General features: G+C 35.9%; 1 protein-coding gene across 1 annotated transcript in view; it reads right to left on the reverse strand.

Annotated features, from left to right (window-relative positions):
- The window catches only part of OTOG (otogelin), a gene marked incomplete at its 5' end in the record, with an annotated part of 86,844 nt that extends 62,165 nt beyond the window's left edge, over positions 1 to 24,679 (reverse strand). The window contains 15 exons of the mRNA XM_029086466.1: positions 432 to 556; positions 2,308 to 2,485; positions 3,480 to 3,612; positions 8,265 to 8,410; positions 9,289 to 9,335; positions 10,200 to 10,308; positions 11,546 to 11,671; positions 12,529 to 12,638; positions 13,502 to 13,608; positions 14,362 to 14,492; positions 15,862 to 16,067; positions 16,465 to 16,583; positions 16,978 to 17,132; positions 17,354 to 17,446; positions 24,589 to 24,679. Of these exons, the coding sequence (XP_028942299.1) occupies positions 432 to 556; positions 2,308 to 2,485; positions 3,480 to 3,612; positions 8,265 to 8,410; positions 9,289 to 9,335; positions 10,200 to 10,308; positions 11,546 to 11,671; positions 12,529 to 12,638; positions 13,502 to 13,608; positions 14,362 to 14,492; positions 15,862 to 16,067; positions 16,465 to 16,583; positions 16,978 to 17,132; positions 17,354 to 17,446; positions 24,589 to 24,679 (1,876 nt within the window). The remainder of the gene's footprint in view (positions 1 to 431; positions 557 to 2,307; positions 2,486 to 3,479; positions 3,613 to 8,264; positions 8,411 to 9,288; positions 9,336 to 10,199; positions 10,309 to 11,545; positions 11,672 to 12,528; positions 12,639 to 13,501; positions 13,609 to 14,361; positions 14,493 to 15,861; positions 16,068 to 16,464; positions 16,584 to 16,977; positions 17,133 to 17,353; positions 17,447 to 24,588) is intronic.
- Between the last annotated feature and the right edge of the window lie 2,452 nt (positions 24,680 to 27,131).

Below are 27,131 nucleotides of genomic sequence, written 5' to 3' on the forward strand. Positions count from 1 at the left end.
TAAAGGCTGGCAGTGCCTAAGTATCTTTCTCCTACTCATTCTCCTCCATAGCAGAAAACTACATCAAATGTTTCTGGCTTTCAGTATTTTAAAAAATGAATACTGCAATACTTTTCAGTCTCCATCTTAACTAGCAGCATCACCAATACTAGACATACTACCAACCTTTAATGCATCTCTAACTTAACACATCGTAACTGCAAACCAGAAATAAAAAGGAGGTATTTCAAGTGCCTCTGCAAGTATCACAAAATACTTAAACAATATATTACATGATTTAGAGGATTGAGATCAATAAACCCTACCTGTAAGTATTATTTTTTTCAGTGGGTAGGACTGGTTATTACTTTATCTGATCCAACTAGAAAAAATGGCACAGATGTAGTAAGTACAAATGCATTTGTCAATAATAATTGATCTTCACTGCCCACCTGCCTGCAGATGAATATCACATGGATCCATTTGTGATCTATCATGCACAAGAATGCACGCTGATGAAGTTTTCCATGTGTTTCCAAAAAGCTCTGGAGTGCTTTCAGTTACTCCAACTGGAGATCTTTTGTAAAAGAGAAGTCAGACATAAAATACATGCTAAATTTAAAGAATGGACTCAGTTCTACCACCCCCTTCAGAGCTGATTCAAGCTCTCCCTTCCACTCTTCCATATTCTCATGCACTCTCCTGTAAAGCACCGTCAGCTTAAGTTTCAGGACTTGACTCTTTCTTTCCAGGCAAAGGCCCAGAGATGAAAGAGAAGACCTGCTCTAGAGCCATTAGATACTTTGTAAGGAAGAATATATCAAAACAGACTGAGTTCTCTTTTCACAAGAGAGAAGGAGGGAGCACCACTGCCCTGAAAGTCTGCACTCTCTTATTCATACTTGTGTCTCCTCCCGATTCATTTTTCTCTCCTCTACCTATAATTTCCTGTCTCTTCCTAGGTAGCTGACTTTCCAGGCTCTCTAGTCTCTGCAAGAAAAAGGAAGGAACAGAAATCCAAGTGTTCAGAGATACAACTGCAAAAACGATTGAATAGGTACCCATGAGGCCCAGATAAATAGAGGGGCGGCAGAAGTTGAAAGATAGAAAGATTTTGATCAAAATAATCAAGAGACATTAATATAGTATAGGGAGAATGATAGAAACCATGCCTTTAAATAGGGGATGTTACACTCCAGGGAAAAGATTGCATTAGGCATACAACTAGTAGTATTACTTCTGGTAAAGTAAATGGGGTGCAGGTGTTGCAAGGGACACAACTGTCTAAGGCACGTCTACCAAATCTGGTGTGGATCAGGTGTTTTCTGTACATGTCAAGCTGCTTGCACATTATGGTTTGTGCCATGTCTCAGCACAATTCATAAGTTACTATAATTTAAGGGCTTTTTTCACAAATATCAACTATTTAACAGCTTCCCACTTATTTGAGAACAAGTCCAAAGACTGTCACCAAAAATACACTACAGAACTCACTTGCTTCGAATAGAGAAATATTTTAAGTAGTTTTACATAAGTAATATCTCCTCATTGAGATCCTGTCTATATATTTCCTAGTCTCATTATAAACAATATTCTGATAATACTTTTTAGCCTTTAAGATAGAAATTGTTAAAAAATCCACTAGAATATTTGTGAGTGTGTCGATTTTTAAATGGGAACTGTTACGGAAAGTTTTCCCATTTTTCTATTAGCTTTGATTTAAAAAATTCTAACTGTCTTTAGAGAAAGAAGTATTGTTCTCCTTCTCCCACTTCCATTAGGCTGCTCCATTCTCTGGAAGCTAATTCGTGCTTTATTATCTGTAGGAAATATGCTGCAAAGAAGCTGGACAAATAGCAATCTTGACTGTGGTGCTCAGGCAGCTCTGACCACCTTTCACTGCATCACAACAAAGCAAAGCTCAGACAACAGCCAATTCCTGTTGCTGGCCTGCAGCCTGAACAATGGAGGCTCTGTCAGAGTAGATTAGAACTTGAAGCAGAAAATAGGAGCTGGGAAGAGAAAGAAGCTTGCAGGGAGGCAGAAAGTCCCTTATATAGGCCACTACATTTTGGACAAAACTAGCACTTACAAGTCATATGTATTTCATTATATTTTTATATTAAAATATTTTAAGCAAAACCTGGCTTGATAGCTGAAGTTACAGATTTTCTGTTAGCAAACTAAAACCTACCATCTCACTAACACAAAACCACAAAATAAATTATTCTTGGTATCTATCCATTTAGCTTCAGTACACACTTGATCTACCACTCTAACTGTAGATATTTATATACTGGCAAATAGAAATCTTGCAGGTATTCATACAAAAAATCGTCCTCTGTATTTCCATTGAATGTTCCACAAAGGCCCACAGTATCATCTTTCCACCGTCCATCAGCTTGAAGGTAAAGCCTCAGTCCTTCTCTGTCATACAGTATCTGTAATCCAATGTGTGTCTTTACTTGAAGAAATACAGAGGAGAGTTTCCGTATCTCAAATAACTCTGGCAAGTAAAAACAGAAATTGTTGAAAGGTAAAGGAAACCTGTTTGTAATTTGCATTGTTTCGTGTCATTTCACTGGTTTTGTTTTATATTACTTTTATGTAAATTACATTTTTCCCCTATTAAGGCCCTCTTTTCCCCTAATCATAGATTTCTTATGAAAGGCTACACTAATTCAGATTTTAAAGAAGAAAATAACAAACTCATGACAGTCACCACACTTAAAAATGCATCCAGAGGTCACTAGAATATTCATAAAGGTTAAATAAAAGCAAATCAATTTGAAGATATAAGCGTTGTAGATAACATTACAGGCCATTTATTTTAGAAAACCTCATCCTAACACCAGCAACGTGCTTCCTTTATTAAAGCCTTTCTTAGGAAATTCCCAAAGAGCCAAGGCCCCACAGACATCAAGTGTACTAATCATTTGCATATAATGCTCTTACTGAAGCTAACACTGAATCTCACAGAATAGTCATATATTCATATATAGAATACTTAACAATATCTTCCAGAGAGAGAGACTTAAAAACTCAAAGCAAAGGAAAAAAAACAAATTTTTTGTCTGAAAATCTGCAGCTTATCTGCAAGGGGCAAAAGGCTCCCTCCGCTTAGATTTACTTTGCTTACAAAAAAGGGGAAAATAAGTTATTCAGTTCAAGAATCAAGAGAAAATTTCCCCTCAGAAAAGAACTACCCGACACTGTAATGTGAGGGATAGCATTTGGGCTTGTTAGAGACAGAACATACTCAATTCTAACATAAGTGACACTAGCCCAATACAGCTACAGTACAACTACAATTAGTGTACAAAGTACATCAGCAGTTTTTTGTGAAACATTGAATAAAAAATTAACAATGTTGATATTAACAATATACCACTTAACTTCAGTATGTTAGCAATATTGACAGTGTCACAACATACACATATGCCAGTAAAATATCACTTTAGTGCTTGTTAAGAGTTATATGCTTGTATATTATTGCTTACCATCTGCATAAGGCAGGTTAATTTTGTACTGGTCATAAACCAAAACATCTCCTGAATGAGTCAGAGTCACTTGCCTCTTGGGGTCCTGCTTAAGAATAAGGCTGATTGACTGGATACATGATCCATCCTGGTTCTACAAGTAAGAGCAAAATAAATTTTAAGAAGTAAGTACAATGAATGTTAAAGAAGCGTGCAAGTAAAAACTGAAATTTTTCAGTTGTATCTTGCTTCTTAGCAGAGTACACTTGTAAAACATGCAGTTTTACAGCTAAGTAAGAAAAATCAGTATTTTGAATTATTTCACATGTATGTTAAAATATAACGCTAACCTGTTACACAAATACAACTCAAAAGTTGGACTTGGAAAAAGAAACTTAAAACAGTTCTTACACAGCTTAGTGCAAGGACACCTACAATTCATACCCCCTGATTAAGACCCACTGAGGCTGAGTTAATGCTCACAATCAAGGCTGCATTCTCCATAGATAATCCATATTTGTCCTTTAAAGTGTTCCGATATACCCAGGTTCCTTTGAAGCATATTTAAGATATAAAATATAAGTAATAATATAAAAGCATAATGAAAGACAGAAACATCTCATGACTCACTATTTAAAACAGTATTTAAGTTCATCATTTCTGAGAGGAGTTGTGGAATATGTTCATAAGCTCCCTGGATGAATACTGATCAGAGAAAGGCAGCATCGTGACAGCATACAGTATCACAACACCCAACTGGCCTGACCTGCTTATTGTCACTACCATTGCTTATTCTTATTTCCATTTCTGTTCTCCAAGTCAAAACATCATATAGGAAAAAAAAAAACCAAACAAAACCCAAACATGAAAAGGCATACTGCATTTCAGTCTGGATGAAACATACTCAAAAGAAATCCTGGATCAACCTCATCTATCTTACCTACACCCACCCTCTTCCGTGGCACTTCATTGTCAACATTACCAAAAGCAGCTAACCCACTGAAATCCTAAAAAACAAAGTATTGTGACTGACATGCTAACATTTCACATCAGCATATTATCAACATTCTTCTCATATCAAATCCCACGCTAAATCCAAAACACAGCGCTATTCTAGGTACTAAGAAGAAAATTAGCTCTACCTCAGCTGAAACCAGGACACAGACATCAGCTTATTTACATTGGCTTAGTATGGCTGGACAAAGCTAAGAGATTGCCATCCACAGAGGAAAGGGGGAGCACTCAACTGCTGTTTCTCCTGTTCAGCCTGCCCTTCACTGCAAAACCTTGTAGCCATTTAAAAGGTATTCAAGAACAATTGCAAAAATTGGGTCTGGTCACTTTTGGCACACTATTTATTTTACACCTTGATTATGCATCTTCAGCATCTCAATGTCTTATATACCAAAACATGCGCAGGTATGTCCAAAAATCACTTGACCAAAGTCTCACTGCAGGAAATTTCTCATTGATTGGATCTGGCCCTGAGCTGCAGTGCAGAAGTGTCCAGCAGAGGTGCGGGAGGCTGCACTTTTCAGTCTCACTGCCTACAGAGAAGGCATAACGGATGATGAAACAGTAAAGTGCTAAGCATCTTCACTGCTGAAAAAGGCACTGAACAAGATTTAGTTAAAATATCCCTACCTTTGGACAGTCACACTAGCAGCAAAATTACACTGTTAATAGAACCATCCACAGTGCAAATATATTAGAATAAGTATCAGTCCCAAGATTTATACTTATATCCACATCCCACTGACTTCCACTGGGACTTGCCCAATACAGGGCAAATGTTACCCTACTAATTGAAAACAATGACTAGAGCTGCAAGGATCTCTGAACACTACTATATGGCTTTGACAGATGCTGAACTAGCACAGAGCAGATCATCTGTCAGTCCTTCAAGCACCACAGACACACAAGTACACACAGTGGTGTGTAAAGGTTAAAAACTACATTCAGAATTTCCCTGTCTCTAAATAATAGTGCAACAGTGATCCTTCACCAACAGTTGAAGTGATAAAATGAAATGTAAAAAATAGCAAATTATAAAAGTAACTGGAGATACTTCATCAGCTCAACCAGCTCTCCTGGACTGATAGTGAAGAAAGACATCTGTATTGTGAAGCCATGCTCTTGTAGCATACCTTGCTGCCTTGCCTCTTTACTAAGAAATTAGCTTTCTGTGCATATCATTCAGCAACAGTGGCTATAAATTGACAATTTGGCTGACCTTTTAAGAAGCTGAAAATAAAAGAATACCAGCTGGTATGTGTCAGAGACCAGAACCAAGAGAACAATCCTCCATAGTATATACATTACTGCACAATATTGACAAAAGCTTTATTATTCCTTCAAGCTGAGACTACAGGAGAAATTCTGCCTGACAATTATTCTCTGTTCCAATGAACTGTTTCTTTCACAGCACTGTCCCTGCCAACTTTCAGCAGGTGTTTTCACAGGAATGGACATCTCTTTCACTAGACACTTAAAAAAATTTCTATATTCAGAAGACCTTCTCATCATACAAACTACAAAGCCAGTGACGTTGTCACCTGAAACTCAGATAAGGTTAAGCTGTGCTGATCACTTGACTGATTCTCCTTCCAAAGAGTGCTTAAACAAAATTTCACATCATTTTGAAATAACTTGTTGCCTGATGACTGTTTATGTCATCAGCTCCAAGGCTCTAGATGACTGGATTCTTTGTGATTCTGAGAGCTAAAAATCTCCACAGGTATTTTCTTTCTACATTTTTTAATCTGCTTGAATGAGATGGGACCGATAAAGGGTTTTCTTTTTTTTTTTTTTAAAAAAAAAGCACATAAAATCTCAAACCATCAAGAAATATGAGATTCTGCAACACAAATCTTTTAGCTTCCTATTTAAATTCATTAATTTTTATAAATGGGAAAAAGATAATCGATGATCCTAGGGAACTGTAAAGCAGCTCTTCTGCCAAGTGGTACCAGCTAGCTCATAGTTAGATACTTGAATAGCTGCACTGAAGCCCCATGTTCTTGCATTACAGTACACAAACTGTTCTCACTACCCTCTCACCACTTGTACATTGCTAATTAAACTAGCAGCACATAGCCCTGGAACATACCACATATGCCTCTGATCACCCACCTGGCTCTTAATTTCCAGAATGCCTCACTCAAACTTCTCTAAGAGTCTGTACCTATTAGGGACTGATCAGGCTAGCTCTGTTAACGGCTAGGTGAAACATGAAGCCCAATATGTTGTAAAAGCTAAGAGTACCTGGTTTTTTACACCTACAAACCATTTGGACACAGACACACATTAAGCAAAATTCCTAAGTCAGGGTGAAGAAGATGCAAGAGATGCCGCAAAACTCTCTGCAGTCTCATGAGGGCTACAGAAAGCTAACTAATTTGATTATCACTTTCCCCAACAGAAGTATCACCCCAACTGAACCAAAATGCACATTTCTGTCTGTCCTGCACAGAGGTAAGTGTTCTGTAACACAAAAAGGAATGAGACCCAAAATACACATCCTGCACATTACTATAGTCAGTATTTGCTCCAGACTTCTGTTGATCACTGATGGGCTTTTCAACAGGTCAGGCTGTAAGTTACCTCATTGTGGGCTTCCATAAGAAGTCAACCATACCTCAACTTTCATTTGACAAAAAAGTTGCCTAGAGTATTTCTTTGAGGATCCTCTTTGCTTATCTTCAACCATATAACACAGGACACAGTTTCAATACACACCCACCCTTCTCAAGCTTCTTGGACTCCGCAAAGTTCTGAGAACGTCATGCCGACTGAACAGATTTATGCTGATGTTGAATGCCTAGGTTTATGTTTTGTTTCACAGCTATTCTATTTTTTTTCTTATAGATTATGATACTGAACTCCAGAAAAACAGTTCAGCTCAGTCAACTACACTTCTCACATGACCTATGCATGTGTAAGATCTATTCTAACTTGTCTAAATTTCCTCAAAATTACAAGGCCTATCAAGACTGTAATAAGATTGAAATGCTGTAGTGAAAATCTTACCGCTGTTCCATACCTCACATGTACAATGTTATAATACATGCTTAAAAATCCACATACACAACAACAAATGAAAGACAATGGGTCTTGGATATAAAGCAGATCAAATAATTCATGACTTCTGTGTACAGTATCAGAAACTTTCAAATATGAAGTAGGAGCACCCTTAGTATCAGCTCTATATATGCACATGCATCTTTGGTTGAAATCAATTGTATAGGATACCAGTTTAACAACAGTAACACAGATAGATACATACACCCAAATCAGTAGGTTGGCCAAAAAGTTATTTCAAGTTTTTTCTATCAGTTTAAGTAAAAGTGAATTTCAAGATGCAAGAACAAAGGTGAAAGAGAAATCTATATTCGATGCACACAAAAAAAAGTCATCCTTCCTCCAAGCAGTGATAAGCAGTGGGCTTATTTTGTGCTTGCTGCAAATCAACAAAGATTTACTCAGAAAGCTCAAGAAAACAAGTCACCATCCAGGATTTGCTGCAAGAATCATGATATGCTATTGAATGACCTCTGTGAACACTGAATCAGAACGCTAGCATAATCCTTCCTGTTTATCACAAGCAAACATGAGAACTTCTGTACAGACTTCTGCATTGTTGTTGTTCAACTATTTTATCATCAAGGAAAATTGTTGCTAATGATTAATTTTAATTTAATCAATTGCAAGTCTTTTTTTTTTTAAAAAAACAAACAAGAAAACTTTCCCCCCCGATTAATAAACCCTTTAGGATATAAACACTTACAAGAAGGTTCTAAGCCTTACCTGCCCACAAGGAGCATTTTGCAAGGATATGGTGAATGCTCCAGATGTACGGCTTTTTGCTAGAATATATTGGCAGGTAGCTTGGAAAGTGTATTTGCGCCCATCAAAGGTCATAAAATGAATGTCTCCTGAAACTGAGCATTCAGCTGCCAAACATAACAAATAATGTATTTAAGTAGGTAGAAAAGACAGTGTACTCTCAACAGTTACTACTGCTGTAGAGTTCATACACTCTGATACATTCTGTAATTTATAAAATTGTATTCATATTATAACCTAATAAGGTACTAGGAACACGGTTAGGAACTGAGCCTTATCCTTGCTTTTGCTATGGTGTTCCTACCTAATGCCAGGCCAGGATACCTACACAATTCCTCCCCCAGAAGGAAGCAGTAATATGTGTGATCGTTACAAACTGGGTATTTGATTCGTAGCTTTAAAAAGGGATTTGCAGAAAAATTAAGCGCTTTCATAGCTAACTGATAACTCCGAGACAAGTGCTTGAATTTATTAGCAGCTATAAGAACAAGGCCAGGGGTACCTTTAACATAAAAAAACCTTTTGACCTTAATCTCTGTAGTTTAGCTGCCCATCTGTGAAGTGAGAATAACACCTCTCACTCCACAGGCATGTTGTGAAAATAATTAACTGGTATGTGTACAGCACCCAGATACTACCTTGTTAGCCAGCAATACTGGTGGGGCAGGAGTGGGAGGGGTAAATCTTGTCATAAGTCTGTCAAAGTTAAGATTGCAGAAACTTTAATTGAATGACGAGAATGACCAGGCAGTGCCATCGACCCGAGACATTACAGTAAGGTACAGGGAGACACATTACTGTGCTAAGCTGGAAGGCAGACACCTGATATTCAGATCATTTCAATTCTTAATACGTAGATGCGTTTATATGTAGACAGAAATAAAAATACAAATTGTCTAGTGAAATATCACATCAGGATCCAACAGTAATATTTCACTCAAGTTAAAATTCAGTTATTAAAAAAGTATTTAAGACTTTCACATACCTGGACATGTAAGATTTGTACAAATCCACTTTCCTCCAATGCAAGTGCTGAAATAAAAGCAATAAGGTTTCATATTTTGTTTTTGTGAAGCATATATGGCTGTCACCTAGTTGTTATTTCTGGATTTGTTCTATATGAAATAAGCACCAAGTGTCTTGAGTCCCACAAAAGCATACAACAGAGCTATCATAGCTATCATAGTCACCAGAATTCCTCAAAGCTGTGGCAAGTGCTTGTCATGAGGATATGCTCAGGTGAAATTTTATCTATGCATCCAGTAACACTTTCCTTTCTTTCTAGCTCCTTGATAAACATTATAAAAGTGAAGGGTGATTAAAAGTGAGAAGAATAAACACAAGGAATTTGAATCTCATTGCTTAAAAAAAAAAAAAATAAAAATTAGAACTGTTAAGAAAAAAGAAATTGCACATTGGCAAGCTCATCCATTTCCTTCGATTAAGTTGATCCAATGAAAGGCATTATCTCTTCCTACAAACTTTTCTTTCTAATGTGTAAAATTAACTTAGAAATTCCCAAAACAGCAGCTTAGTACCATAATGACATTAGGCTCTTTGTGTTAAAGTAAGACAACACAAAGAAGAGAAAGTAAAGTCAAAGTAATTCTCCAGTTAAGACTTTGAATTCTAGATTTCTTTTAGTTTGCGGCAGAGTTCAAGGCGAAAAGCATTACTGTATTCTCTGCAATATGTGTCATTTACTTTTCTTTCATATTAACAGCTCTATATTTTCTTTCCCTTCATTGCAAAACATACCTGAACAACAGGTTTTGTATGTAGAAACAGTGAGGACTTATCAATTTTATTCACTTTTTAACTGAAATAGGCCTTAAAGAAGTTGTCTCATGATCATGAAAGGATTAAGTCAACAGCATAAAAAGAAAAGTTACTGACCAGTTATTACATTCCTCATAAACCACTGAACCCATTTCAAAGAAATTTCCATGGTAGTCACAAGAACAGTCCATAGGCTTAACACACAATTCATTTTCATAAATTAAGCCTAGAAGAAATAAAACAGCAAGAAAAAAGTGAAATATCTACACAAATGGCTGATGGAACACTAACAAGCATATCCAAGAACAACACAAGTGGTCATACATGATAATAAAACTCTAGACTATTTGGTAGTATTTTTTTTTCAGAAAAAGTGGGCATTTGAATTATATTAAATACATTCTTCTACATGGACCAAGTCCCTACATTGCTTGAGATACACTAATAATAATATGAACAACAGGTATTTAATACTGGGGGAGACAAGGAGGAAACCACCCACACCAACATAACAAAACCAAACACATAAAGACCAAACCATGCTGTTTTGAGTACCTTTCCCTTCTTTTTTGACACCTTTACAAATCTTTGCTGCTATGTTTTAAGGCACTCTTTGGTCCTTATTTTACTATAAGGGGTTTTTTGCTTTGTTTTTTCATTTGGGTGGTGGTTTTGGGTTGGGTTTTTTTGGTTGTTTGGTTCTTTTTTTCCCTGTTGTGGGGTTTGGGTTTTTTTTTTTATTATTCCATTATTAGAGAGCCAGAAGCTAAAAGACTTTACTAGCCCATAAAAGAAAATACATGACAAAAATTGTTACACTTATAAATCATCTGAATATGTATAAGATGCAGGACTTGAAGATCCATGGCATAATTTTTTCTGTCCTCTTTTAGACAGAATTATGTACCCAAGTAACAAGGGGAAAACTGGACATTAAGGTATAGTTTGGCAATAAGAGTAAAGCTTTGCTACAGGTCACATCAGTAAATATCTCAGTTGCCAGAACCATACAACAGCATAAGAATCTCAGTGAACAAACCTGCTGCTGACCACATGAGTGAGTTTTAATCATCTCATTTTTGAGCTCTCCTAAATATCTGACCTTGCAGAATTTTTTTAGCAAAACAAAACAAACCTAACAAAACCCACCCCCCAAATACACAAAAAGAGCAGCAACCCCTGGAATCAGGATGGCTGCCCTGTCAACAACACAGCAAATTCCACTTTTCACTCAAATTGTGGAGCTCTAGAGCTAGAATGTAGACCCGTGCTGACACCTATTCTCACTTGTCAGGGAGAGGAAAAAGCTCTTGTCAGCTAAGAGGAATATAAGGTCATTCATCCACACTGTCAGCAATGCATTTATAAAGAGCTGAATGCCTTAATCTAGTCAAGCCATATAGGTATGTACACTTGATGGAGAACAACCTCAAAGTTATGTGTATTTGAGAAGCAAAACTTACCATCTGGACAGTAGCATCCATCAATACAGGGAAGCTCACTGCCAATGCACTGTGGTTGCTGATGACATGAAACAGGGCAACAGCTGATGCATTCATTGTAAGTCAAGGGCTCAGCACAGGTAATCACTGAAAAGTAGAAAAAGGTAGAGAAATGAAAAGGTATTGTGCTACTGCTTCAGTGCTTAAACAGATTACATGTGTTTATTTTGGGTATTTTCTTCTTGTTAAGTCAACTGAGTATCTCTTGTCTAGAATAATATAACCATGATTTTCATAACACACCTACACACACACACACACACAGAGTATATACATATATTCCTTATCTGTCTATTAAAGGTGCATTGAGAAGGAATAATCTTAAGTTACCACAAGGGAAACTCAGGGAAACTTTCTCACAGAGATATTTAGATACTCAGACCAGCATAGGAAGTGATAGAACATCCATGAAACATATTTGGAAACACAGCAGAAATCATTTGTCATGAATGACAAAGCAGTTTTGGTCCTGTGTTCCAGACAGGTGGACAAATTGGATGTTCTCTTTCAAACTTAATTTCTGTGACTTCTTAGATGAAGACTTATGCAAGTATAATTCAAATTTATTTTTAACACTCCTGACACACATTTAATATATCAGAAATCCATGAGGATGTTGAAAATAGTTTATAAGAGTAGCTATATGAAAGAACAAATGTTTAATCATCTTAAAATAATATCTGATGTTTTAGTAAGAAGGTTTGTAAAACACATTCTAAATAAGCTTAGTGCTTAAAATACACTCAGTACAAACTACACACATTAAAAAGAAATTCCATTGCATTTATATAGCCTTGAAGTGAGTCCATAGTTACAATTTCACTGAGAATTACATGAGTTCAAAATAGGAGGAAGGACAAAGAAGTAGAAGTATGGTATGAAGAATACTCTTTTCAAAATATAACTACTGGGCAGTATTTTCAAGTAGGAACACGTGTGCGTACCACACTGCTGAAAGTGCATTCGCCATCCATGAAGCGGCTTTCCTGCTTGGGCACATGCTCTGGCATATTCAGTTAATGCTCGACACCAAGTTGCATTATCAACTGCTGACCTTACACAAATAAAAATTGACATATGATTGCATGTTTAAATGTAGGTAGAAAACTTCATTAATGCTCCTGCATCGCATACAACCCCATAGTTTGAATCTACTTTAATAATGTTTTAAAGTACTGTGCTGTTTAGCTAAGTCTAAAATGGCTAAGACATTCTGCCACACTTGAAGACAAGTCATCAATCCATTTGAGACCTGACATTAATTTCCTGAATCAATCCATGAAAGCCAGACTTACAGCAGTATAAACAGACTTGAATAGAGGTCTTTATTTTTACAAAAGGAGTAACATCCTTCAGAAAATTCACAAGAAGAAAGCGTAAGATTTCCAGTGAGTCACCATGGTACAAGAAATGAAAATTATCTTCTCCTATCCTGCCTGTTGATTTAACTAGTCAAAACTGCTTGGACAAGGAACATAGCAGGTTTTGAAATGATAGCATAAATTCAAATAGTAATCAAATTCCTCTTTTCATTGGATTAACATATGGCTTGTGGATGCCAAACTGACCTATTCACTATTACTTTTCATTAAGGTTAGAAACGCTAATTATGTTGCACACACAGCATCAAAACAGGTACCATATTCAAGAGAAGGTACACTAACAAATTATGAAAATATTTGGGCCTGATTTCAGTCATCCCTATACTAAAGAAAACTATTAACTCCACAGAAGTTCCTGGCAGTAAAACTGTAACAAGTGAGAAAAGCAAGAGAATAAAAGAATGTTAGATAAAAACTGATATGCAGAAAAGACAGACACACATTAGTTCTGTTAACATTTAAATTCATTCTCATGTTAGAAAGACTTTTTTTTTTTAAAAAACAGCTTTGGAATTACCTGAAAACATTCACTTACATGCAAAGATCATTGGTGCAGCTTGCCATAAAAGGAACAGGACTCACATATTCATGACACTGTTCAAATGGTGGATGTAACAGGATATTACACAGAGTGTATGCCCTCTGGAATGAATGAAATAGCTGTTGTGAAGAGGTGGTTTGCAAAACTAAACCTAAACAGAATACAATACTATGGAAAATATATCATTCTCCATGACAGAGTATTCATAACATTGAATCCTTTATTCAAGGTCATACCAACAGCAGTAAAACATATCTTTTCCCCAAGAAAGGCAGATCATGTTGCAGCTAAGCCCAGATGACCTGAAATAGTCTCCATTATAGTTAAATTATGCAGTAGAAGGCAACAGAAATAAAACATGCCTAGCACCACCTTTGGTTACAAAGCACTTAATTTCAGGGTTGTATCTTGAAAATATTACTTAAAAGGAAAAAATGCTTCAATGTGCTAGACAAAAGTAACAATAATGAATTTTTTAAAACACTGGCAAATTAACTGTGCTCTCATTCTGGTTTTGCCTGTCTGTTCCTTTCTTTCCTAAGGGAAGGAAAGAGAACCAGCTCTAGAATGCACCCCTACTTTACAACTTTTCACTCATTTAGCCCCAGATCCAAACATTTCTATTGTCTGCTATGCAGACAATATAACATTTGAAGTGATCAATAATTAAATTATCAACTCATACAGAAGAAAAGTGAGGGGTAGGAGGAGACAAATGAAGCTCTGCTGCAGCAACTATTTTAATCCACCTCTCCAAAGAAGAGCTGGGAGTACTTCCAGTCTCCTTCAAAGCATTAAATTCTCACTCTTATTAGAATCACCAACTATTGTAATAAGTTTGTGTCAATCCAAACCTGTAGAGATTCATGGCTTTGTGTCAGGCAGGGTGGTTCATTAAGAAGGGATTTATCCCAGCTGGGCATTCCTTGTGGAGGATTTTCCTGCCAACTCTCTACAAATTCTGTTACATCATCTGTCAGTTTTCCTAAACAAGACACAAATACACAGACCATACAGTGACTTGGAATGACAATGTTTCTATAGAACTTCCTAGTGAATATCTCAATAATCAAAACATCACAAAGCAGAGAGCACCAAACCTTTCCTACACCTAAATGAATCAGCTGTTAGTCTGAAGACAATCTGGTCCTGTCAAGAAACAAAAATACTTTAAAAAGGGACTATAGAAGCTAAGAAAAGTATTATCCATCACACACAAGTGGTGACAATGATTACTACTTGTATTACCCATGAATGCTGTCTTGCCATTATCTTTATTACTACCTCTCCCCAAGCTAACTGGATAAAGCTAGTGTGCAGTGTATCGGCTTGTGCTACAAGCACAGCTTTATGTGACTGAGAGACCCTGGGAAAGGTGAGAGGGTAGAGGAAAGTCTTTGAAGGCAATGAAGACAGTGAGCTATTGGTCTTGGTACTATTTTAAGCATTTTGATGTAGTGAGCAAATTATTCAATAGGGTTAAGAGCTGATACTAGTGCAGGGTTGATGCATTTTAAAAAATGAGTTGCACACTTAAACAACAGAGGAAGCCTGCTATGTATTGTACTCTGAGCTTTGTAGTACCCTACAGAAACACCCTAATTTTAAAAAGGAAGCACAAAGAGTTAAACAGCCCAAAGCAATGATTTCCAGAAGTTTTTACCACCTAACTTGAGATACCTTTCAAGAGGTCTGATTTTTTTCCCCCCAGTTCTTTTTTATTTTATAGAAGTCTTCATTCAGTATTTATGAATTGGAAGTATCTGAAGTTGGTATCTAAGGATCACAGAGGTCTGATTTTTTTTTCCCCCCAGTTCTTTTTTATTTTACAGAAGTCTTCATTCAGTATTTATGAACTGGAAGTATCTGAAGTTGGTATCTAAGGATCACTGGTCACTTCTGAAAGTGTTAGCATGAATGAAGAGCCAGATCAAACAAGATTTGCAGTCTTCATAGATTTTATTTATCAATTAAAATTATCTATTTATTTTCAATAGCAATAACTCAGGCTTCCACAGGCTCCTCTTTAGGAGGACAGTGAACATTTAAAAGTAGATTTTTACCTTTTAAGTTCTAGGAATCAGAAGCACAAATACCATTGTAGGTAATGGAGTAAGACAGCTTTCTGTCATGCTTTTTAAAGATCTTCCTCCCCAAAGCCCCAACTATATTGAAATTGGCTATCTTCACTAACAATATAATCTCAGAAGCATTTCCATATCATATTTTCCATTTCAAAAGTTACCCATCTTATATTCAATTAACACTACAATTAAAAACTAAGCAAAGTAATAACTTTTAGTTCACCTGAAAAAAACTGTATTAACACAAGAGAAAGTATTTTAAATACTCACCATAACTAGTTTCAAGATCATCCTGCAGGATAGCATTATTGTTTCCACACAGTCCATGTGTTTTGCCCAGGTACTCTGGTGCCATTTTGATATACACTGCAGACATACCATCCCAAGCCAGAGTAAAGGCATATTGGTGCCTGACTAGGAAGTAGCCAGCTAGCTTCTGGATGTGTAAGTTTCCAATAATATATGGTAACTGTACTCTGATAAATGAGAAGGAATCAAAACAACTTCACGTGAGAAAATGTCATTATTAAAAATAAATTACTTACTGATTTAATGACTTCCTCATACATCTAAAAACCTCTGATAAAAATATTGAGTAATTCCACTAAAAAAGATGAAGTTGTAAATAAGAACAAAAATCAAAGGATTAATATCAACAGTTGAGCTTCTTAATACTACTTCATACACTAATTTAGATAGCACCTTCCCTAGACACTACACTATAGATGGGGAGTAATTATTACAGTTGTGGTCTTGATATGTTTTTTGTAAGCTACCAAATAAGTGACCTGGTTTACATCTCTACTATCAAGTCAGTATCATGAGATTAGTTCAGCATTAGAACTACAGCACTAGAAACATGAGTGTAATTACCCAAGGCCTTTATAGGTGACTTCACTGCTCATCTTTATCTGTTCATCTCCAGAAAAGAATAAACTAACAGACCTTTTGCATGAGTAAGGAGAAGAATGGCACTCAGGATCATTATTCACCTGCCAAATAAAAGTTACTAGCATCAAAGTCAAGATTTTAATCAAATTCTTTGTAATCCACATTACACAACTAATACTCCCAATCCCACCCTCAGCATGTGAACAAGTAGTTTGGTTACACTCTTCCCCCAAAAATCTGAGTACAATTAGCAGTCTTGTAAGAGCAGTCTTTTCACAGCAGCAGCAGGATTTGAAAGTATGCACATCAGTTTCCTTCCAGCTATTTACATTTTGTGCTATAGTAACTGGTAGCCCACATTACATTAGAATAACATCTAGATTACATTCTAAAGCCCCACATTACTGTCACAAGTTATATTTAATCTCTAAATACTAATGTATTATTAGCAAGCTCAACAATAGTTAAAATGAACATAGAATCACAGTCCCCTACCTGTATAGAAAAACTCTGTTCATCTAATTCAGTATGTCTCACAAGGGCGTATGTGGATTTCCCAGAAAAATAATAATATAGTCCATCGAAAGTTTCAAAATTATATTGACCCCATGTTCTGCATATATGATCTCTTTCAGCACCTGTATTATATACTAACAAAAGGAGATTCACTTGATAAGTACAACTGGTTTTTGGATTCAATCTGTAGTTGAGATGCATGCATGTGGTATGCTATGAAATATCACCACAGAAAAGAGAGGGAAAAATAACAAGGCAGGAGGAACTATCCCCTAGGCAGAGGGTAGTCATTCTTGTAGTTGTGGCAGCTTGAGTAAAACCTGAGAAACCCAGTTAGTTTTCTCTCTTTACATACCTGTCTGACATCTTGGTCCAGTTGCATTAAATCGACTGCAGTTGCACAGGTCTCTGTAGACACACTCACCTCCATTAAAACAAGTAAACGAATCTGAGCAGAAAAAACAAGGCATGTTAAAAATAAATTACAATAATTTTCATTCTTAAGTCCTAGTTCTGTCACCAAACTTCATTTGATGAATAACCAGAGATGCTGGCTTAGTATTTAAATGTCCAGGAGAATCCCACAGGCCTCTACAAACAGGAAACATATTGCAAAAGCGTCACCTCAAGAAATACAACCAGATTAAGTAATTCTATTGCACATTTATAGAAGCCAAGTCAAAATGGCTGTAATATCTGTTAGTCTGACATGTTTTTAGTCCCCTAAGCAATGACTAGAGGAAGTGAACAAGTATTACAAAACAAAAAAGCACAGTGCCTGTATCCTTACATAAAAGACTGCTCCAAATAACACTATGGACAAGCTCTATCAGGATGAGAGCATACTACCCTAGAAATACACACGTTGAGATCCCAGCTGTAAATCTTTCAGCTGCCCATCTTACAGCTTTTAAGTACACCAACCACAAACACTTTCCAGAAAGACACAGACCACTGCTCTTGTTTCTAATTTTATCAGAGAAACTTTTAAGAAAGGAAAAATGTAATGCTTAAGTATAGTGAGCCTACTACAGAGAAAGCAAGCTCCCTAGCGTGCAGTGACAGGTTTGGGGAAGAGAGAGGTGTTGGGGTTTGTTGTTGGTGGTGGTTTTTTGTGGGTTTTAAAAAATTTATTTATTTTCCCTTGGAATATCCCATCAAAATCTGACAAAACATGCTTTCACAGCCTAATGAAAAATGTGCATAAGCAGAAACAAAATTTTTTGCTATTAAATTTAGACTTCGCGATTAAACGCTTCTCAACAATTGTGATATATTAACTTATTTTGCTAATATTTGATCTTTTAAAGTTTAGGTCTCTTTAGGGAAGCATTTGAATTTTAATAATTTAGTATTATGCAATCATAGTAATTTTTATGTTTGGAGAACAGAAACTGAGATTGTATTTGTTGCAGACAAGTTGCTCAGAATAAACCATTTCAGGAAGAGACAAGCTGAAGATTCCACCTTCTTGTTTTCTTTATCTTTATCAACACATCATTCTTAAAAATTCATATATAAGATTATTTTTCAAGTGCTGTCCTGAAAACCAGAATTCACAGAAAAAGATCTTTTCTTCCAGTAAAACCCTGACTTATGAAATATTTAATCATCAGCAGTATACACAGAAGTTTTAACATACCTAGATTACCTCCAGGCTTTTGAGAAAGCTTTGCTAAAGAGTCTGTGAATTTCAATTTGCAAAAACATTAGAAATACTAACTACATACATGAAGACTTTTAAAATATATGAACAATTAATTTTTATTTCTTTGTTTTCAAACACCAAGCCTCAAAAAAAAAAAAAAAAAAAAAAAGAATTTTTAAAAAGGCCACACTGAAAAGAACAAGGCAGGTAGACAAAGTAAGAGAACACTCCTTTGCCTAGCTAGCCCAAATATCTTGTGCCTTTCCCTGCCTGGCCAGCACCAGCTCAACTTAACTAACACAGACACCATGTAGAAAGTCCCTGCCTATTCTGACTGAGCCATCTCATTTACATACTCGGTGACCAATCTTTTTACTAATGCAAAAGACTTATTCCTCTTGTCACAAGAGGCAGACATTGATCTCTTTCATATTGAGTGTTGCAAGACCCATGTAATCAGAGATCATGTCTCTGTTCTTTCCTTCTAAGACTACGCTCTACTGCCTGTCCGTTGCAATTAGACTGCAAGTCACGTTCCTTGTAGCTGCAGAGGCAGTTAGCCCCCTTTTGATGTTTTGAGTTGAATGAACCCCCCTTTAAGCATGGCTCAGGTAACCTGCTTTGAGCCACATTTATTCAGATTGTGCACAGAGTCAGCTGACCTGGGTACCCTTGCTGTCACTGGGAAGGATCTCCCTTGCTCCTTTTTAAAAAGAAAGGGAGTTAGTCAAATCTACATTGGAAGTCAAACAACTCAATAATGAGCATTTTCCTCTTTATTAAGTTCTCTTCTGTCTGTGCATGTATGATTCTATGAAAACACGATAAATATAGCTCTTGTATTTGCTTATATCCTTGTTTACATCACTGTAGTATCTTTCCTTACACTACATAGAAGAGCTTTACGTGCAAAGATTATTTATCCTTAACCAAGTAATGAGAGGAATAGAGTGTTGATTCAGATCGAGTTTAGTGATCTTGCTACTGCAAACAACGTAACCATCCAATTCTGCTTAATTAACACACAAATACTTGCTCAGGTATCCAGAACAAACATCCTACAAAAAAAAGGGTTCACTCTGATCTTTTGTCTTTAAAGGAATATAAACTCCCTAAATAAGCTAATCCATATGATCTTATCACAAGTTTAGGTCTCTTGTGGGGACATGAGAACACCTGTAGAAAGGGAATAAACATCAAGACTAAGCAAAAATTAAAATCAGGAAAGATTATGGAAGAATATTGTGTCCTTCGTTTACCTGAAAGTGACCTCTATTAAAAAGAGTCCTTAGCTCCTCTTTTTTCCTTTGACATTATGCCAGTTGAGTGCATTGGGTTGGAATCTGAAATTGAAAACTGGTGAGACTTTTCTAGCATAAAGTAGTAGGCCTAAGTAACATGATTCAACTTGCATAAGTAATAATGTGATTTCGAACCATTACAACCTGCAAGTCACTCTGATAATATGACCATTGTTGCTATGGAGGAACTTGTCTCAAATTCCTTCTTTATTGAACAGGGTAAAGACTTGGGATCATCTTATAACACAGGTCTGAATTCTTCTCTGCTCCTCCCACTGCTTAAATACTCCATCTGGTAACTGCTGAATAGGCTGCAGCCCCACTCAATATGTGGAGAGGATTATTTTAGTCCCTCGGGCACCTGGACCTCCACTTAGTTCATCCCTCTTCTTAGTTCTTCAGTGTCAGTCAGTGAGTAAGAGCCTTCAGGCCAGAGCTGGCATTCTATAAGCAGCAACAGAACCTCATGCCAAATTTATCACAGCCTTTGAAAAAGTGAGAAGGTAATCTAGCCTGTTTGCACTTCATTGCAAGTGTTTCTGGAGATAAGTGCTCAGGCTTCACAAAAGTGATTACTGCTGTTGCTCTCTGAAAAGAGATGCTTCAATAGCATAATGTAGACCTGAGAAGAGGTAGTTTCAAAATCCATCTGAAATACAGAATACAGTACAGTCCCACCCAACTCTGGTTGGCCTTTCAAATGTTCTTCACCTGGGATCCAAGTACAAGTTCTGCCAATTTCACACGATAACTGTTCAAAGGCCTCTTGCATCTTCATCAAAATAAGCATTTATTTTGAAGTATTATTACAGATGCAATATTTTGTGGGTTTGTATCTATGATATTGTGCCCACTTAGTTTATTATGCCTTCTGATATAATACTTCTCTAATGAGTACTTAAGATCTCTCAATTTACTTCAGTTGCAAATCAACTACATGTCCATGTTTGCTCACCCATGATTCGTTCTTCTGATCTCTTAACATGTTTATTAGGAATAAAATTAGTATAGCTGGAAGTAATTTATATAATGTGAAGCCTTTCTGAATGAAGTGAGGTACAGTCACTAAGGAACAGCTCTATTGTTGGAGCAGAAAGAGGTAACTGTAAAAAAAGCATGTACCTGTATCCCATAAAGAAATTAAGATACTAAATCAGAGAGATATTTAAATTAAAGGTTTTTTCACAAAGTAAAAGCAAGCTAGCACATTCAAGAACATGTCTGACTACTCAAATTACCATGCACATCAACTTTGAAGTACTTGATTTTTGTTTTAACCATCAGTCAATCCAGTTGCTCCAACTGAATTGTGACCTCACTGTAATACACCATTATCATCAATACACTATTAATTCTTGAAGATTTGTGACTGGTGTGGAACTTCCTGTGGGTATTTTTATAAAAGCACTTCCTAGTGTTGGAAATCTGTATTTTGTTACTTTTCAGAACACAGAATAATGTAAATCACTGAAGACAGGTTTCCTTTCAGGATATTCATTATTAAATTCACTTGGACAGAAAAGTTGAAGCATGAAAGATTAATTTAGGTATCTGAAAGTGATCATGTTTTACTTAAATTAGGCAGGTACAAGGTCCAGCCTGTTCCCTCAGTTCTTATGATCCTGCCTATTTACCAACTTTGTCCCAAACAGTGTCAGAGCTCCAGAGAGCCATTTGCAGAAATAGACAAAGACTTTATAGTTTTCAAGATTCTTTTAAAGATGACACATTTTAAAAGCTTTATGCAAGTGTATAAGAGATCTGCCTGAAGGTTATCAAACTACTTTAAAAGATCAATTATTTTTTTTAAAAACTGGAAATTTTATTTGGAAATGGGAAAGTGAAAAACAAAGCAGTTTGGGACAAGAATTTACAAGAAACAGCAACTAGGACCTGTAGCCATGCATAAAAGAGTAGATGGTATGCTTAAAACTGAATATTTAAACTTTTGCTCTCAACATTCTTTAAATTTTATATTTTGTAACTCTGTGTAGTTTCCATCGCACACTTTCTCTGGAAAGCTTTCCGGTGTCCTTTTGAGTATATGGGAACTAATAAAACAAATATTTCTTGCATTATCTTTTATCTTTCAACTTCATAGTCTTTGAAAGCATCTACCTGCAGCAGCACAAGTTTTCTGTGGCATACGGCCTTCATCAGGATGCAATATAGTCTTGAAATGAGAGTTCATTACACCAGCATGTAAAATTTTCCTTTTTGAGATTGTGAGGTGAATGAGTAGGATGTAATTTTAATCCTTCAATACTAAGAGCTTTCCAGTTAGCTGCAGATTTTCTGCTCTGGTGCATCTCTTGAAATCTGCACACATATTATAAAGGACAAGTATTTTCTACAGTAACAGTGACTTCAAACATAAACTGCTTTCAGTTGACTAATACAATAGAAAGGTAGAGATCTACTGCACAATAAATTATGCACTTATGGTACAAAAATTCAACATAAAACATGATGGTTTATCTATAGATACAAAGTTCCAAGAAGCAAGAAAAAAAATGTTATTGCAACAGGAACAGGATGAAATATAAGTCTGTTATAATCACAGTTTTTCAGTATGTCTTAGAATAATTTTCATAGAGACTAAACTGGAGAAAGAACATAACCTACCTTGCTGGCTTTTTAAAAAATAAAAATGCCTTACTACTTCATGTATCCCCAGATTGGTGCAAATTCTAGTCCACAGGCAGAGCTACAGCAGCTTGCACCTCTTTTCAAACAGGAAGGGCCAAAAAACCCTACTGCTCTAAACATTTAGAGCATGCTACCAAAACTCTTGCACAAAGCAGACCAGGTTGTTGTTTTGTTTTTAATGTCTTTCACACACAGAAAACAATGGATTCCATTTCACACAGCGTTTACTAGGATTTAAAAAGGAAGCTTCCAAGTCTATGTATTAAACTGCTTAAAGAGTTGAATAATCCTGATTTTATTTGCCTTCAAGTATGGGCAATCATAAATAATTTTCAAAGCATGTCTCCAACAACATTGACTTGCCAAAGCAAGTACATCACAAATGGAAAATCCTTATAAAATATTTTTCCTCATTTTAATATGTGTTAGAAAGAAACGAGGAAGTTTATCCTATTACATCTGCAGAGGCCATGAAATCTAATTCTTGCCATCATAATTACATACTCCTTTAAAAGATGAGACGTGATGAGTTAGCATGAGATACTTGCTATCTATTCTCCCTCCTTCTAGATCTGTTCTTCCCTTTAATATTAGGCCTATTTAAGAAGCAATAAACTTGCAAGTAAGCCCTTTTTAAGAGTTCTGTCAAAGTAGCACAATGTATCTTAAATGTCTTTTTTCTAGCTGGTTGCTCTGTAGTAGAACATGAAATCCACTAGTCTCATTAAAGGAATTTTCACTTGGCAAAAAATAAACCCAGGAAACCAAACAATTATTATGACAACAAATTTCTCAGTACGCTTTGCACACCTTCTCTTTGGAAGCTGTTTCATTCAGTTTGGGGGTGGGAGGGACATGACCAAACAAACACAAAACCACACACCAAAAAAAAACAACCCTAAGAAAAGAGCCACTTCTTGGTCAATAAGCTGATGCAACCCTCAAAAGAAAAGGGATTTTTACTGGTTTAGACTGCTGGTTTTGTATAGCAATTGTATCATATCACTATAAATATATATATGTATATTATATCTTTAATACACTGGAGAGGTTCAGAGGTAATAGTTTTTATCTGAGAAATATTATGCTTCTATAAACCCTTCTATTATTCTTACACATTCAGATACACACTTCTCAAACTCCTGAAAACAGCACATATTAAAGAAATTAAAGCTTTTGGAGATGACAAAACCCTAATTACAATTCATAGGAGTCCAGTCCACATATCAGTCTTGCATTTTGTGCTCAAAGCCAGAGGATTCATTATTAGTCAGGTCCCACATCCAATGCAACCATTTGGGCTGATTGAAGAGAAACTGGAGGGTTTGCATCACTGACTAAAATTACTCTGAATTACTTTCTCTCATGTTTCTCCTTTGTACAAAACAAGCATGTCACAGCCACTACCGAAGAGCTAACACAGAGGATCTTTATCCTTGAGCAAAGGTATTTAAGCCTATCCATTGGTGAAAATAAGATGAACCAAAAAAGCCAAGATACAAATTCCTCAAGCAAATGCCCATCACTGCAAGCTGGCAGCTAAGAGTGCCTCATCCTGCTAATCCATAGATTACAAACACAAAAAGCATCCATAGGTTATCTCAGCAAAAAAGCAACATGCAAAAAATCTCCAAGCACAGAAGAGATACAAGACAGGTAATTTAATGGCATCTAGGCAGCAATCCCTATCTTTAGGTATATCACTACAAGAGCAGATTGTCCTGCTGAAAGCTCTTTCCTAAAAAAACCTGCAGTTAGAGACAGTCTTTCAAATGATCAAACCAGAACTTGGTGTAAACTTAAAGCAAAGTCAAACCCCATAATAAACTGCCATATTCCTGCAGTCCTTTGAGGCCAATCAAGGTAGAGCCTCCTTACCCTGAAGGCCTATATTAGCTATTTTAGGGTTTTTTTCCTTCATAAAAATAATTAAGTTATGCAGAATGTAACAGACAATTGAAGCTATTTCATGTAAAAACATAAATAACTTACTAGATGGCCCACATTTCATACTGTGAAGTCTCCTATTCCGAGATAAGGATATCGCAGTAGACGAAGCATTATAAACTGCCACTCCAGAATCCTTTCAGAAAGAACAAAGAAATCAGCAGCTATAACCAAGGCACTTTAAAAGTCTCTTCATGATCTACTAGTAAATTTACCATTTTTATTAAGCTCACCTCTTTGTATTGGTTTACTAATAAGTTAACAAAAAACACCACTGTAAAGTAAAAAGTATTCGGCTCAAGACTCCAGTAAAAGAGCCTCAAAGTACATTATGCCTGAACATAGCAGGCAGATTTTAAACCAGTTAAGCCAAAACGCCTAAAACTGCATATCCAAAAATTGTTCTCTGATCTTCTCAGTATTCCTTTACTCTTCAATTACAGCCCCTATGCATCAGGTGTATTTACCATAACCATCAGTTATGGTAAATACAGTACCATCAGTACAAACATTCTGCTGTTTTGGAAATCCTTATTCTTGAGTTACAGTTATTTAAAATCATTTTGAAGTATATGTATGCATAAATCACTAAACAATATCATAATAATTAATCAAGTGTCTTGTAAGGTCCTAAATTCAGACTACTTTCTAAGAACCTGATCCAAAACCCAGCAAAATCAACTGGTTTTGTTGTGCTTTTTTGTTTTTTAAAAAAAAAATCATAAACACCTAGATTAGTTTTCAAAATGTTCTCTACTGTCTTCTCCTTAATCTTTTCCTGCTGTTCTAACATATATGTCAAACTAAAGCTTTTATTGTCTTCTGTTTCCTTTCTCATAAGCACTTCTGCCTCCAATAGGCAGCAGCAAGATACCTCGAGTTTTCTTGTATTAGTTCTTGGTACTGTGGTGAATTAAGCTTTCTTTTTCTCCAATAAATTGTTTTTTGAAATCACAGTGTTTCCATTCTATTACACTTCGTAATAATTTTTATAAATTGGTGTGACACAACCTTGACTCCCCACCTCATTCTTGCCATACTCATCTATTAATCCAACTTCCACTTCATTCTTCCATCTACTAGTGGTGCCAGCCACAATCCCTCCACTCTCTTTCTAAACTCAGATAATTTACACAGTGGCATTTGTATCACTCCTGAACCAGAAATATTGAGTCTCACCAGAGTACCATGACAGGAACTCAAATCAATACACTTGGGAATAAAAACAAGAACCAAAAAAAAAGAAAAAGAACCCACAGGTTAGTTGTTAACAGCTTAAGTCAGTCATGGTCACTTGTCATTCAACAGCTTCTAGGTAAATTGGAGGGACAACATTCTTTCACATCATTTTACCCAAGAATGGTGCATAGTTTAGGCATGACAAGTGAACATATGAGTTCCTTCCAATCTTCTCACAAGTGCAAAATTATAGCACTTTGCTTATGAATTTATTATCTTGTCTATGCCATTTACAGAGAAGTGGGACTAGATACAAACTCAGTTATTTAGACAAAGATATACTGTAGATAGCATTTTGGAAATTGCTCTTTAAGATGCAGCTTTGAATGCCCAGGTTCAAGGAAACTTGTGAACAAAGACAACCCATCTTAAAGGAAGCATTTTAATGAAGGAAAGAAACTGGACAGCACTTAAGCATGTATAACTTGTTTAATATTCTCCACAATTTTTCTTTGAGAAGAAACAATACCCAAGACAATTTATTGCTCAGAAAATAATTTCCATACCACCTCTTCTAGAAAATATGCTTTAAGGAAATAATATTAACTTGTGGTTTTAGTGTGCTCAAAACAACCAGTCCTGTAAAATATAATACCATGCAGAAGTAGTATTAGCATCAATTTATAAAGGTGCCTTAAAAAGTTTTTCAAAACTTAAACACTTACAATTCTTTTTTTAAAAAAAAAAAAGAAGAAATACATCAAATCACAAAAGCCAATTCAGTCGATATCATCTACTTGAGAAAATAGAAGTGCAGACCTGCTTAGCCAAGTTACAAAAATCTGTTGATATTTTGTCATGACATGGTTATATTGCCATGCTCATGACAGGCAGGGCTATACCTCCTAGTTGGTAAGCCTTTGTTAAAAACACATTGCTCACCTTCTCTATAATCTACCTTTGTTCTTGAACTGCCTACATCTAGGCTGAATAACATTTTTCTAAATTTAACATGAACTTTCCAATCTTCAGCTGTGACAGTAAGTTTTTCTCTATTAAAGGAGCATCTAATTACATTTACCCAGTGTACTTAATACAGTAATACAAATGTTACAGGCATGTCATATTATTTCTTCACCTCATGAAGAACAGCACCTATATCCTTTAAAATGTTCCTATATCAGTGACATATTAATTATAGCATATATTTTTCATTACGGAAAATTCAGTTACAAATACAGTATCTGTTAATAAACAGTATTAGCTACAATGTATTATGTCTACAGTGATACAAATACCTGAGCAAAATAATTTCCAAAATAACATTCTAAACACACTAAAATTGATCTTGGAAGCTATATCATTAAGTTAAGCCTTCATGGACATAAAATTCTGCAGAGGGCTTAACC

Source organism: Antrostomus carolinensis, unplaced genomic scaffold (assembly GCF_000700745.2).
Source record: "Antrostomus carolinensis isolate BGI_N321 unplaced genomic scaffold, ASM70074v2 scaffold6068, whole genome shotgun sequence".
Taxonomy (NCBI): domain Eukaryota; kingdom Metazoa; phylum Chordata; class Aves; order Caprimulgiformes; family Caprimulgidae; genus Antrostomus; species Antrostomus carolinensis.